This window comes from Sciurus vulgaris (genome assembly GCF_902686455.1).
Source record: "Sciurus vulgaris genome assembly, chromosome: 5".
Taxonomy (NCBI): Eukaryota; Metazoa; Chordata; class Mammalia; order Rodentia; family Sciuridae; genus Sciurus; species Sciurus vulgaris.
Window position 1 is genome coordinate 21084770 of NC_136465.1, and position 15854 is coordinate 21100623.

Consider the following 15854-nt stretch of genomic DNA (forward strand, 5'->3'; position numbering starts at 1 on the left):
GGATGAAGTGGGCAAATTCCTACAAAATTTTACCATATTCTTACTGGAAAGAATTAAAAACTGTGAATAATCATGTAACCATTAAAGAAATAGCATTACTAGTGAACTGAATTATTAGGTTTTTATTTTCAGCAAAGTCATGTTCAAATTAGTAAGATAAACCCAACATGGAAAGAAGAAATAAGCATAATCTTATATATAAACTCTTCCAGGAGATAAAGATGTCCTTTTATGGGGGGCTGGGGAATATAGCTCAGTTGGTAGAGTGCTTGCCTTGAAAACACAAGGCCCTGGGTTCATTCCCCAGCACCGCCAAAAATTAAAAAACAAAAAAAAAGTCCTTTTATGTATGTGTTATAAACCTTGATACCAGTCCTGATGAGGACAGTATAAGAAAGGACATTTTTACCCCAGATTCACACATGAATATGGATATAAAAATTCCATCAAAATTACCAAGTCAAATGCCAATATATATGTTTGTATATATAAGTATCCATAATCTATCTATAAAATATATCTGTATGTAACTGTTAGATGAGCATCTAAAATCAAGAGAAAAATTCTAATGATTTAATAACAGCAATAGCATACTGTGAGCGAACTAAGAGAATACTTTCTTAATCTTAGAAAGAGAATCTAACAAAAATTATAAAAAAAAAAAAAACATTTTTGTAAGGGAAACTATTTCTTTTGAGGTAGGTTAAAAAAACAAGAACATCCACTACCACCATTTCTGTTTCTATATTTTGTTGGAAGTAACAGATCATGAAGACCAGAAAGTGGAGGTAAACACACAAGAATTGAAAAGGAAGACAAAATTTTCTTTAGCATAGTTTGTTTGATTGGATATAAAATTTGAAATTGTTAGCTATTAAAAATGAATATTAATTTCTGAATTCTATTTTGAAAGCTCACCTCAGGTCTATTTTGATAGTCATCTGTATTAATATTAACAAACCTATATTGAGATTAATCTCAAGAATAAAGATTAATTTTTTACTAGTTATTATATGACTTTGACCTTTCAATTAATCTCAAAAGAGTTACATTTATTCATTAGTTTCAGTGAAATGTCATTACAGTTAAAAATATTTAATATTCCTGGGGATAACTGAATGTGGTAGAGGAATATCATGGGGCCAGAGTTTTGATATCCCTGGCATAAATTCTTTGAATAAAATATTTGAGTAACATAACTTTTATGCACAAAAATCACAAATAACTTGAAATCCATGAGTGCATGCATAGTTCTTTATTTAGCTATTTTCAATTTAAGAATTGCAATTCTGTCTCTGTGTAATGTGCTTATAATCGTTGACCAATTGCTATTTAGGTTCTTTCAATAATTCCTTCAAAACATATTATGAAAATTATTCTTAAAAAGGAACTAAAGAGCAAATTTTAAATAATGGTAAATTTTGAGAGGAAGTTTTAAAATTTTACTTTTTTTAAAAAAATAAATCTTGTAAAATCTGAAAATTTTGGGAATAAGATTAATCAAATCAGTTAATAACAGCAAATTAATATTTGGGTATAAATGCTCCTCTTATGCAATTGAAATACCCATACCCTTAGCATTCAGAAGTAATTCACTTTTCTTATATATGTGATTACCAGGAAAATTATGTTTTCCATAGTGTTGCAAATAGGAGAAAAACAAATTTGTTATCCTTTCTCTTATTTTTCTTAATATTATTTATGATGATTAGTGAATAAATTGGTTGTTACAAGTGAGCAATGAACAATATTACTTCATTTTTATACTTTATGTTTTTGTTTTATTTTTTAAACATTTAAGTTAATTGGCTTTTTAACTGAAGTTGGAAGTCTCACTTATTAATTTCAAGTATTTTTTTCTTTTCCAGTATAAACAATAGGGGCTCTAATTTACATCTAAGTACTACTTAATCTGAATTTCACCAGTTTGACATATAGTATTTTTGTTATTTTAAAATTCTAAATATTTTATGTGTTCTGTTTTTTTTTTTTTCTTTAACACACATATTTTAGTAAATTTTTTTTTTTTAAATTTGGAAACGTGTTGTTTTTCCGGTCATCCTTTGCTTATTAATTTATCTTTTAGTCATCTATGGATGAGAGACTATAGTCTATATATGATTCAGTCTTTGAAATAGCCTTAGTCTGGTATGACCTTGGAAGTGACCAATATCCTTAAAATTATCTGTGCTTTAAAAATATATTCTGTGCAGTTGGGTGTGAAATTATCTATATATTGATCTTTCTATTATCTATATATTAGTCTATCTACATATTAGTCTTTCTAATTGTACGGTTGATAGTCTCCATATTATTGTTTTTATCTGCTTTGTCTATCAAATAATTAGAAAGGCGTGCCAAGATTATTTAATTGATTTCTTAATTTCTGTTAACAGTTGTCCACTTATATTTTATACATTTTATTCTATATCATTATACATATAAATGTAGAGTATTGCTTTGTTTAGAATATTACATCTTCCTGATTGTTTTGATTACATGGTGACTCTCTTTATCTCTAGTTACTGCTTAGGTTAACTCTATTTTGTCTGATATTAATAAAGCTACACTTTCTTTTGATTAAGATATTTGCCTGGTGGATCTCTGTCCTGCTTTAAAGATTCTGTCATTTTGTGACCTTTTAAGTGTGTCCCTTTTAGAGAGCAAACAGTTCAGTCTTATTTTGTATTTCATACATGATGACAAGTTTTGCCTTTAATGAGAGTGATAATTATAGTTAACATTTATGTGATTAATGTTATTATTTCTTATTTGCACATTATATGTCATTCCCTTTTGTTAATTCTTTTTTTTCTTTCTTATCTAGTGAATTATATTTTTTTAATCTTGTTAAATTTTTCTTTCTATTTGTTTGAAAGCTTTAAATGTGTATTTCATTACATAACGATACTTCTTTCTACCAGCCTGCTTATTTAATGTTTATATTTAATTAGTGTATTTACCTTCTTCTTAAATCATAAAAGGATTCTCTAATTCAGATTGTCAGAATAGAGTAAAGCCTGGATATGTTTCTGTTTTGTTCATGCCTGTTTTTTTTTTTTTTTTCTCATGTAAAAAAGGCATTACTGTCTTTTGCAGTTAATGTTTCTTTTACAATGTGCAAATATTTTACAAACTTTTTTATTATGTTAAATAGCATACAAGATTAACCATCTTGTCCATCCTTACATGCACCATATTCACATTATTATGAAATAAATCTTCAAAACGTCTTCATCTTGCAAAACAAATTCTGTACTCATTAAACAAGAAATTCCCTTTACTAGCTCCTGCCAGCACCTGGCAACCATCACCATACAATGTTTCAATAAACTTGACTACTTAGAAACCTCAAGATATCTCACATAATTAGAAGCATATAATGTGGCTCCTTTTGTGACTGCTTATTTTGCTAAGCATTATTGCTTCAAGCTCTATCCATGTTGGAACATGACAGGATTTCTCTCCTTTTAAAGGCTGAATAATATTCCATTGTATGTATATACCACATTTTGTTTTACCATCATCTGTGAGTGATCATTTGGTCTTTTTTTCTTTTTCTCTTGTTTTAGTTACAGAGAAAGCTTTTCCTTTCTCAAAAATTTAATGTTATCAGCTAAAATATAAGCAGGACTCGAGGTGTTCAAACAAGAAGAAATACATTAAAATGAAATTTATTAGAAAACTGAAGACTTTGCTGTGGGACCAAAATAAACAGAATGACATATCATGTACCAAGATATGAAGTTATAGTATAGACAAATTTTCAATTTTTCCCAAATTAATGTATAGTTTTACTATAATATGAAACCAATTTCCAATAGCTTTTGGTTTCATACCTGAACTAAATTTTTCTAGAGTTTATTTAAAATTAGAAGAGTTGGTATAACTAAGGTGAATTTGAAAATAACTTTAATGAGGTGAAATGAATTGCACAACAAGGTGGTAGAAAAATATCATGAAGCTTCAGTGCTTCAAATTCAGTGGTAATGTCAAAGGGGATTCTGCACCAGTGAGAAAGCACAAAGGGCAGAAGTAAGCCTATGGGAATAGAAAACTTATTTGCTTGCTTACAGAGATTACTTTTCAAACAAATTTGAAAAATATATTTTTTTCAATAAATCATACTGAAGTTATTTATAAGGATTTGAAAAAAATAAAGTTTTACTTCATATATTTTGTATTCTTTCTGAAAAAAACATCAGCAACTTTTTCATATTCTGGGAAAGATACCTTACTTTCATGAATTGAAAATAAGAAAATGTAAGGTAACAATTTAAATTGGTTATTTACATAAAGTAAACCCTTTCTATAAAAACACAAAAAGCACAAAAGTCAAAATGGAACTTCTATAACACAAAAGATAACATTGGTATTATTTGTTGGTATTATTCTATTATAGCCAATAAGTAAATATTCACATCACAGTTGATTTTCAAAGAAACCAGAATATTCACTGGTATATCATTGCAAATAGATGCTCATTTAATATATAAAATTGTTTACTCTGTCTTTATCAAGGAAATGGCATTTGAACAAGGATGTGTCTTAAATTAGCAAAGATAGAGTGGTCATACCAAGTAATCCTGATGTTCCAAACTCTAGGAAGTAGAAATTCAAATAACCTTTCTGAAGAACATTTGGTAATCTTTAACACATTAACAAAAAAAGAAACAACAATAACGACAACAAAAAAATCCCTGCACTTTCACCCAGAAATTTATTCTAGGGCAATGATCTGAATGTTTTCAAAGACAGTTATTTATAGTAATGAAAATTTGGAAACAAAATCAACTTTGAAAACTAAAACACTGATTTGATTTATAAAATAATTTCAAAAAAATTTTTAAATGGGCTAAAAGTTGTAGACATGAAAATATTTAATTTTTAAATTACATACATTAGAAGGAAAATTATGGAAAAATATATATCAGATTAATTCATATTTATACCTGGTAAGTTTACAAATAGATATTTTCCTTTATTTTGCACAGGAAACATATATTATTTTTGTGCAGATTGAAATGCTTTTTTAAAAAAATTAGGTCTTTCTGGTACAGCAATGTGAATGTACTTAATCCTAAAAAACTATACACTTAAAAATGGTTAAAATTATATATTTGATGCCATGTGTATTTTACCACAATTAAAAAACAAGGTTGTCAGTTCACATATATGTCTTTCTAGAATTGAGTCTCCCAACATAAAGAAAGATTCCTGTTCAATATAAGTCTATTCTAGATGTTGCACAGTTCATGCTGGATTCAGTCAAGAATGTACAGCCAAGAATGTGGCTGCATTTTGCTGACGAAAGCACACAGTATGGATTCTTCTGTCCCTTGGATTTGATTGATCTTTGAACAAGGGCAGATTGCTTATGTCTTGAATAGAACTAATATAATCTCTATTTTCTGTTCTACTCATTTAAAAGCTATCCTTTGACTCTTTTTGCAAACATTTCTTTTTGATCACTCATCTGTTTTATACCTATGAGATCACTTCACAATGTGCCACTTATATTGCCAAAGGCACCATGTACATTCAACAGTTACCGTACACATTTTTGATTCTATTAAAATAGATGTATATTTTCTGATGCATAAAAATTTTGATTCTTTTTTAAAAAGATGTATTTTTCTGATGTGTAAAATAAATTCTTATATCAAGAATCTTACAGATTTATAATAGTAATATAATTGCTAGACTGAAAAAATTACTGAAGAAAGCAAGATGCAACCTGGATTTTTAAGAGAGTTCAGATCTTATTGGGAGATTCTAGTATGACTGAAGAGTTGGGAGACAGAGTTGTAAAGATTTCAAGGTGCAGAGAAAGGGACTGTGGAATCCAGGTAGACTTCGGCACACATTGAGGAATGTAAGCTAAAATCAGGGTGAGTTTCAGGGTACAACTGCGAGAAGTTAGGGCTGAGCAGGATGAAGCTGATGTGTGAGAGATTATGGAACAGGAAGTGGAAAAGTGGATCTAAGACTCAGGGGTTTTTGATAACCAGGCATTGATGGTTTTGTAACCAGGCATTTGATAACTAGGCATCTAGACTTGGTGGAGTTGAATGTGACTTTAGAGTACAGAATGGAGATGAGTGAAGCTAAAGCCCAAAGCACATCTGAAGCTATTACATCATTGGCTATATACCAGCTTCTAGGCAAGGGTGGACATTTAGGAACATTGCAGCATGCCATAATTGACATGGTTAATAAACTAGATATGTGGTTGGAGTGGGGATTCAGGAGAGGCATAAGAAAATGTTTTGGTGACTAGTAGGTGATGACAAAAAAAATTTCAAAATCCAAATATCATCACATGAGTTTAAGCCATAAATTATTTTAATAACAAAGCCTCACTCTTGTTTTCATTTTGTGATATAAATAATTCCTGATTGAAACTTGGGTGTATGTGAGGTTACACAACTAGGCTAGGGTCTGTTTGAGGTTATGCAGATAATCTGTTCAAGGAAAGAACTTCAAACAAAGCCCCAAGTTCTCCTGTCCATTCTATGAATTTTGAGAGCCCCTATTTTAAAATGTAACTTTTTCTGTGAAGCTTTAAAATTAAATTTTTTTATATTTCCTAGAATAGTTGGCTTAATGAAATTGGATTAGAACATTTTTATTTATTTTTAAAATTTTTTGATTCATTGTACACAAATGAGGTACAACTTTTCATTTCTCTGGTTGTACACAATATAGAGTCACACAGTTTGTGTAATCATGTGTACATAGGGTAATGCTGTTTGTCTCATTCCCTTATCTTTCCTTCCCCCACCCACTCCCACCCCTCATTTCCCTCTACACAATCCATCCTTCCTCCATTCTTCCCTTACCCTGCCTCCCTTGTTGTGTATCATCATCCACTTGTCAGAGAAAACATTTGGCCTTTGGATTTTTGAGCTTGACCTATTTCACTTAATATGGCATTTTCCAACTTCATCCATTTTCCAGCAAATGCCATAATTGTCTTCTTCTTTATGGTTGAATAATATTCCATTGTGTGTATATACCACAGTTTCTTTATTCATTCATCTGTTGAAGGGCATCAAGGTTGGTTCCACAATCTAGCTATTGTGAATTGAGCTGCTCTAAATGTTGATGTGGCTGTGTCACTGTAGTATGCTGATTTAAGTCCTTCGGGTATAGACCAAGGAGTGGGATATCTGGGTCTAATGGTGGTTCCATTCCAAGTTTTGTAAGGAATCTCCATACTACTTTCCAGAGTGGCTGCACCAATTTTCAATCCCACCAGCAATGTATGAGTGTACCTCTTTTCCCACATCCTCACCAACACCTCTTTTTGCTTGTATTCTTGTAAAAGCAATCAACAGATTATGAAAAAATATTTAACATCTCTAGTAATAAGAGAAATGCAAATCAAAACTCCCCGAAAATTTTATCTCAAGCCAATTAGAATGGCTATTATCAAGAATACAAACAACAATAGATGTTGTTTTTATGTTTTCTTTCAAATTTATGTTGCCATGGATGGCTGAATATTTGCCAAGAAGATAACAATAAGTTGACATCTTAATGCTTTGGGATTCCCTGTGTAGTTTTGTATACATGATTGTATTTAATTCTGGTGAGACAAACCTGATAAAATGATATCTGAAGATTCATTTGATATAAAGAAGATTCATTTGATATAAAGTTTAAGTAAATTAGCAAACTGAAAAGCTCGAACTTATAGTATAAAAGCAGACATGGTTGATATAGTAAAGGAATGGTTTCAATAAAACTTTATTTACAAAAGTAGGATGCAGGCAGAATCCTGTAGCAATTCCTGATCTACTTTCTCTGAGCCTTGTTTCTGAGAGAAAGTTTATTAGATATTTTAGGTTTCTTCTGGATGGAGCCTAACAATCTATTTTATCTTGTTGCTTTTGAATCTAATATCTCTCTTTAAAAAGTCATTTAATTATCAACCTAATTGGCAATGTCTGTGTTTTTCCTATCCTCAGCTCTTTAAGGTGTACATGTTATTCTACTTGGTCATTTTATGGTGCCCATGGAATTTGTTTAGGTAGTTGATAATGTCTTAATTGTGCTGACAAAAGTTAGTTGATTAAATCTTCTTTCTCTGGAGACTTGCAGACATCCAGTCCCTTCAACTGTTGATCTGTCTTTCTTCAAGATTCTTCACTCTGCAGCATTGTAAAACAAAGTCTTTAATAAGCAAACTCTACAGCAATTTTATCACTTTAACTTTGCAACTAGACTCCTAACAGATCACAGGAAATATGAGAACTGTTCTTTGAATCTCCTTCCATCTCATGTTCCAAGGGAACGATGGTTAATTTTAACTTGATACTTACATTTACCATCAGAAATAAAATATTTGTATAATTGTACTATGTAGTATTCATTTTATCTTTCTTTGAAAGATGCAATATGTTTACATAAAATAGCATAATATGAAACACCAAAATATTTTCCAAGTGCTTTTGATTTGTAATTCAAGTATGGATTCTGCTGGCAAACTTAGTCAAAGGCCAGAAATTTACTTCTATCGTCAGAGCCTTGAGATTTGATTTTAGAAAACCTATCTTTATTACATTTTCTACTTCTAAAGGACTCTGTGTTTTATATTAGTGTCAGGCCGGTTTTGTTCCTCCACGGTGCTTGCAGTTTAAACTAGAAGATTAAAAACAAGATAGGGAACTTTTCTGCTCAGTTATCCCTTTCCCACTGTGTGTGTGTGTGTGTGTGTGTGTGTGTGTGTGTGTGTGTTTATTCTAAGTATTCGAATATTAACTGTTAGCAATCCAACCTCATTGTTTTCAATTTGGGATGAAATTTGATGATGTATGTATTTCAAATTCATCTGATTTTTTTCTCTTATACAGGAGGAAATTAAAACTATTTGCACACCATTGTAAAACTTTTTAAGTTCAAAAGAGAAGCCACACAATGATCCACACTTATCTACTTTTGCTGTCTCTGCTATAACAAATGAGTTCTTATATGATCACAGGAAGTTGAAGCTCTGGTGGTTGTTATAGGGAAATTATGAATGCAGAACGAAACTTAATATCAGACAGTGGTAGTATTCCCCATTTGTAGCAGACTTAAAGTAAACACACAGTTAAGTGAAAAAGCCAGAAATTATTCTCCCACTATATACTGAGAATAATTTTGAGGTTGCATTGGAGAAGAAAATGTTTGTGTAACTTGGCAAAAATAATTTAGAAATGAAAGCATTTTGTTAATCGAGTGTTGAGGATTTTGAAAAAGAAAGAATGATCAGTACTTTGCCTTTGACTATTTGGGAAATTTTTGAAAAATATTTTCTGTAGTTGTAAATGTACAGAATACCTTTATTTTATTTGTTTATTTTTATGTGATGCTAAGGATCGAACCCAACGCCTTACATGTGCTAATCTAGCACTCTGCCACTGAGCTACAGCCCTAACCTCTGTTGAGGAAATTTTTGCAAACAGGTTTTGAAAATATTTGGAACTAAAAAATTGAAGGTAAAATAGAGAAACTTCAAAATAGATAAAAGTAGCTATTAAAACTAAATAATAACTGAATAAATACTAATTAATTAATAATGCAATAATGCATGCTCTATTGCATTTTAAAAAGTGTCTCTCTTTTCATCCTTTGTAGATTTTGTTTCATAGTACTCTTACTTAAAAAGAACATGTTAATCTATATGAACAATTGAAGCCAACTTTGGTGTACAATTTCATCAATGGCCACTGTGTACCTAGATATAAGATGTTATGAGAAATATTTTGTATGATATTGTGTCTTCACACTAGGAAGGCGTAAATCAGCCTAGGATTGGTTTGCCATTATTTTTACTTACATTTTTGTTAAATATGGTGCTCAAGAAAGGGGAGAAGCATATGGTTTCTGCACAGTACAGGCAGGATTTTTTATAGATTTGTGATTATTATTATATTTTTATATTTCTCATTATGCCTTTAGATTTCTCTTATAACCAGTGTTTGCTTTGAGCTCTTTGAATGTTGTTATAAACTATTATTTTTATAATATAAACATTTAAAATATTCATAATTTGTTGCATTTGGGGAAAGTCCATTTCAGTTTCTGCAGAAAAGAACAGGCATGAATCTACATCATGTATAACCATAGAAACAAAATAATGTACCCCATTTGTGTAAAATGAATCAAAATGCAGTCTGTAAAAAATTTAAAAATAAATAAATAATTTAATTAAATAAAATTAAAAGAACAAGTTCACTATGTGCCATAAGCATCTTAGATAATTTAAGTAGAACAGAGTTAGAATGAGCTTTTGAATACAGCAAATGATTCCCAAATGAATTTTACTTAATTCAAGTGCATTTCTTAGTTTGTTGTAATCAAGTAAATAAAGAGTTAATTCTTTGAGTAGTAAAGAACTTTTATAAATAAATTATCTTTCCTAGAATTGTTCTTGAATTATCTTTACAAAAAGCAGCATCATTCCAAAATGAAGTACAGAATAAAGTGTCTTGTACAAGATCTAACTTGAAAGGTCTTTGAATATGTATTCTTGGATCTAAAGAAGAGTAGTGACATCTGAATTTGATTATAGTTTGAAGGATACATTTAAATGCTAGGACTACATTTAAACATTTCAACATACACAATGGTATTATGTTCTGGGAAAATGGCACCCGGTAGTTATTTTTAACATAATTATAGATGTCTGACTATTTGTCTTTGAAATAAATTATTAAAAAGAAGATATTCATGGAAACATTGAAATTATTCATGGTTTAAGTCATGCTTATGATAGAAAAATTCATAATAAACTATTCCAATGAAGATTTCTGGTTTTTTACAATTAATTATTCAAACTAACTTTATAGAATCTTGGGTTAATTGCTAAAATGTTTAATCTGTTCCCGTTATTAGAATTTTGCTTCTACTGGAATTATTAAATATTAATGAGAATGAGGAAACATGGTTTTGAGGTATTTAGGAAAAAAAAATTAGGGTGATAAAATACAGAAAAAAGAAAGAAATAGCTGTGAGTCCCTTTTCACTGTAGTCTTAGGTTCCAGGAATCGATTTTCATTGTCCTTACAATCATTTTACTTTGTGTGTTGTTTTCCTCCATCTTACAGATTATCTTAAATTTTACCACAATGGACCTATACAAGAGTAGTTTGTGCTGGTATGACTACATCGAAGTAAGAGATGGGTACTGGAGGAAGTCACCTCTCCTTGGTAAGAGCTTACTTACCTCCCACATGGTTACGCAAATATTCTGTCTTGTGTAGAGAGCATTTATTGTCTCAAGGGTCATCTTAGAGTTTAAATGTATGTAGTCTACATTGCTTTTATTTTTACTACACTTTTTTCAAGGATACCCCAAATATTCAGACAAGTAAATACATTGGTTGATTGACTTAAACTAGCTAAACTATGTCTAGATATCATAGTAGATATTGGATCTGAACGTAATGCTCGAGCATAGCTTTCTCATGTAGTATAGTTATAATGATAATTCCTCACTATGTTCCTGAATTTTCAGCTTAAGAATTGTGATTTTGATGAAACAAAAACCAGATCAGGTGTGGATGTAGTTTGTGGGTGTCCTGTCTTTGCTAAGGCAGTGGCTTGTGAACTGTTGGGTACCTGTTTGCTAGATTCTTCCTGTGCCACGTGCATTGGGTGTTTCTTTAGAATGTTGCTGGTATTTCTCCTCAGAGAGCTTTTCTCTGGCTGTGAAGACATAAAAACTTTATTCTGTGTCATTAGCTTTAGCCAGGTTTGGTCCCCATGTAAATCTTCTGCCAGTGCTTAACCACAGACCACACTACTAACTTGTATGAAGTGGTTTACCGTTGCCCTCTTTAACTTAGAGTTGAGAACTGCTGTGAGCTTGTGTGCTATTGTATTCTAAATGGATCTTTCTTTTTTTTTCTTTTTTTTTTTTTGTGACTTCCTTTAGTTTTAGACGTAGTTTTGTTTAGCCATGTTGATGTGCTAGACAGATTTTTTTTTTTTTAACATCCAAAACCTGCTGAATGGACACACTTGGATTAAAAGTGACAGCAGCCTAAGTCAGAGATTTGTGGAAATGTTTAAAAATAGGGAAGAAATGAGGAATTGAACTAATGTGAACAGTCAGGTTGAGGAAAACATTGTCTTGTACGTTTAATCTCTTAGCCTAGATGAAACCATTTGTTATATACATGTGTGTTTCCCAAAGGAAACATTTCATTCAGCTCATATCAAATCTGAAGCTAAAATTTGAGTTATGTCCACCAGGCTGGCTCTGTGTTATGGTGCTTATGCAAAATGATTCCCCCAGCATTTCTTGCAAAACTTTAGTCCTCAGAGTGATTGTCCTATATTCATCTGGAAAGGCGTAAGAATCATAAAAACTCAGGTCTTCACTCCATACCCTCTGAACAAGAGACTGGATTTTAACAAATTTCCTGGCAACTCTCTTGCATACTGTAGCTTAAGAAGTACTGTAACGTGCCTCTAATTCATTTTGCATCTCGGGAAGATCTTTCTCTGTCTTTTAACTGTTGGTATGAATTTGCTTTTTCAAATTGGCTACCAGTTTTCATATATTAAACTTATCCATGATATCATTTTCAGAGGCACACAAAAATAGATAGCAATGTAATGTACTGATAGAATTATTTCATGTGCTTTGTCACATTTTACCATTTGTCATTATGTAAGTACTTAGAGCCCAGAGGCAGACATACAATAAGCAATGAATCTTTGTGGATGGATAGGATAAGAAAGGAAGGAATGATAGTATTACATCCATTTTCCATTATTTTTACCTATGGATATACAATTAGAAAATGTCAGATCTCAGACTCAAGTCTTATGGTACTATTGGTTATTCTGCCTATAATTCCACCAACTACAGCTTTATGGATGAGATGGAGTTTATGCAATAAGATCCTTGGAGTATTCTAGAGGTTTTCCTGACCAGAGAAAGAATTTCTCTTTGGGCCAGGAGCACATTCTTAAGCAAGTTACTCTCCTGCTTCCTGACCAGATGAAGGTTTGAACCCTTGTCTTAGGGTGACTTGTGCCTTTTCTGGTTCCCACTTTGATGCATTGTGGGACTGTCTGTAAATATCCTTTTTGAGTTAACTCTTCATAGTACTTGTGATAATAAGACTGACATCAATTGTTTGAGAGTTTACAAATATATATGAAGAGGCTGTTTTACCTTCATTAAATAAATATTAAGGCATAATTCTGGCTCTAATCATTAAGGATAGTGATATTAACCAAACCAGGCTATATATGTATAATTTGTAGCTAATGTGGAAAGCAGGTGGAACACAGAATCATATTTATTAGATCCTCTTTATTCTTTTATTTCTTTTAGGTAGATTCTGTGGGGACAAAGTGCCTGAAGTTCTTACCTCTACAGACAGCAGAATGTGGATTGAGTTCCGGAGTAGCAGTAACTGGGTAGGAAAAGGGTTTGCAGCTGTCTATGAAGGCAAGTCACAATGAATTTAAGAGATGAATATATTTTAGATCTCTCAGTTAAGTGTCTTTTTTTTTTTTTAGTTTCATTAGAATGACTTTGTGACCAAAAACTTTATTTAAAAAGTTTTAAGTGATAACATTTTCTGAACATATATTTTAATATTCACAAATGATTTTAATAAAAATCCTCCAGACATTAAAATTTTAAGAACAACCCGTTTTTTTATATCAGTGATATAATAACAACAAGATGTGCTCAGAAATATGTGGGAGAAAAAAATCCAAATGACACAATGGTATTTAAACTTTGTTTCATGATACTATTAAAATAGTACGAAGACTTAATTTTCCTTTGTACTGATTTTGTATCTATTTGGCCCCAGCACTACTGAAATACTCTATTAATAGGAAACTGCACAGAAAGTAATTGTGCACATTTCTAAAGCATGCTTTGTCTAAATCAGAGAGTCAGCATTCAAGGAAGAATTTATTACATGCTTTGTCCTATGCTTCTCTAAAACAATAAGCTGGCATTGTGCTTCCTAGCTTTAAAAACAGCTCCTTACTTACCATGTGGTAGGCGGAGGAGACCCTTGCTTGTAGAGGAGTTTAGGTAATTTCCAAGACAGAGATTTTTGCTTCCCTTAAACTTTTAAGTAAATGGAAGCATTTTGTTTTAAAGATTAACCGCATAGCAGTGAAGAGGATTACTTGGATGGAGCCACAGATGTTGAGCACATGACGCCAGCTCACTGCCAGAGGCCCGTTCAGTTCTGCTCAGGGTGAAGCTTGTCTGCTGATGAGCTATTTTACCTGCGGTCAAAACAGTTCAGGGAATCACAGGAAAAATTCAAAGAGAATATATTTATAAAATTCCTAAAGGCTTGTATGAGATTTTAAATATTTATTTATTATTTATTATTTATTTATTTATTATTTATTATCACATAAGAGTGATTAATAAGTACATATTCCTTGATTGACCATCATCTAATGTAGTTAAGAGAACTTCATGTTTTTACCCTCTAAACCTGTTCAACAGTATAACCAGCCCACTCTGATTTTTTATAACCTGGTTTTAATGTTCTTAGTTACAGGAACTGAGCTTAAATATTGGCTTAATAGAAAATGAAAAGGAATTGGCATGCCTAGGCCTATTTTTTTTTTTTTTTTTTTTGCTTATTTTTGCTTTCTTCAGCCATCTGTGGAGGTGAGATACGCAAAAATGAAGGGCAGATTCAGTCTCCTAATTACCCTGATGACTATCGTCCGATGAAAGAGTGTGTGTGGAAAATAACAGTGTCCGAGGGCTACCATGTTGGACTGACCTTTCAGGCCTTTGAGGTAAAGTCTTTTAGGCAACCTTCATGGGGCATCTTCTCAATAAATGACAGTGGCATTTAAGGGAATCCTCATTAAACCAGCAAAGAAACAGAGAATTGGCCTTTTAATCAGTGAAGAAACAAAGGATCGGCTATAAAATGTAACATCAATAGCAAAAGGTTTTTTTAAAATTTTTTCCCCTTTTCCTCTTGCTGCAGACTTTTTAAAGAAGATTAAAGCGAGTTTACATTAACTGTGCTATTTGAATTAGGATGTTTGAAGTGCTGACAATAGGTTTTTTTTTCTTTGACAAATGTGTGGGCTGGTTTCACAAGACTACTAGGAGGGCCCGTTAAGTTATAGAACCTTTATTTCTCTTCTAAGAGGTTAAAAGGTAGGCAATCTTTTTTTGTTGGGAGAAAAATCCACTTTTGTTTTGCATTTTTGTTTTGCATTTTTAATGTTACACAGATCAATGTTTATGTCAAATATAGAAATTCAGGTGTTCATTTCCTCCCAAAATATTTATCAGGGAGATCAGATGCACAGTTTTATTATTAGATGAAGAGGAAGAATAAACTGAAGATGAATCAGAATTCTGGGTCAAAGTCTGGGTCCCAAACTACTAGGCCCAAGCTGGTTGAAGTGTCATGTTTTCTGGAACAAGAGAAACTGAAGTAGTGATTTAAAGACAAGAAGTGGGAGAATTTTCCAGGGACTCTAGAGCATGTTTGAATCAAATTGTCAAGTGAGAAATAGAGGCCAAGGTGAGGTAGGAAGGAACACTGAGATGGTGCCGAGTCCAAATGTCATGATGAGAGATTCTTTCTACCCTGAGTAGAAGCTTGATTTACTGAATAAGCCATCAGAAGGCAGTCGAGGGCCCCATCTGTCCACAGCCAGGGTGTACTTGCCAGGGAGGTCAGGGATCATTGTCCTGTCTCTGGATCCACAACAGGAGCCTTGGGGGTATCCAGGCATTGTTCATAAACCTGGAGATTCTCACATTCTATCTTGTAAGCTAGTGTCCTGTATTTCTTTGGTTCTTTTCTCTATCCTTGTACCCTTCCATGTTTCATTTAGTT

General features: G+C 31.9%; 1 protein-coding gene across 7 annotated transcripts in view; it reads left to right on the top strand.

Annotated features, from left to right (window-relative positions):
* Positions 1 to 15854, top strand: part of TLL1 (tolloid like 1) — a 205825-nt gene that overhangs the window by 138836 nt on the left and 51135 nt on the right. For 6 of the 7 annotated variants that reach the window (XM_079143351.1, XM_079143345.1, XM_079143346.1 and 3 more), the window contains 3 exons: positions 11097 to 11199; positions 13340 to 13456; positions 14645 to 14790. In XM_079143351.1, coding sequence (XP_078999477.1) covers positions 11097 to 11199; positions 13340 to 13456; positions 14645 to 14790 — 366 coding nt within the window. Of the gene's footprint in view, positions 1 to 11096; positions 11200 to 13339; positions 13457 to 14644; positions 14791 to 15854 lie in introns of those variants that run through there. The other variant, XM_079143350.1, reaches the window with a different exon arrangement.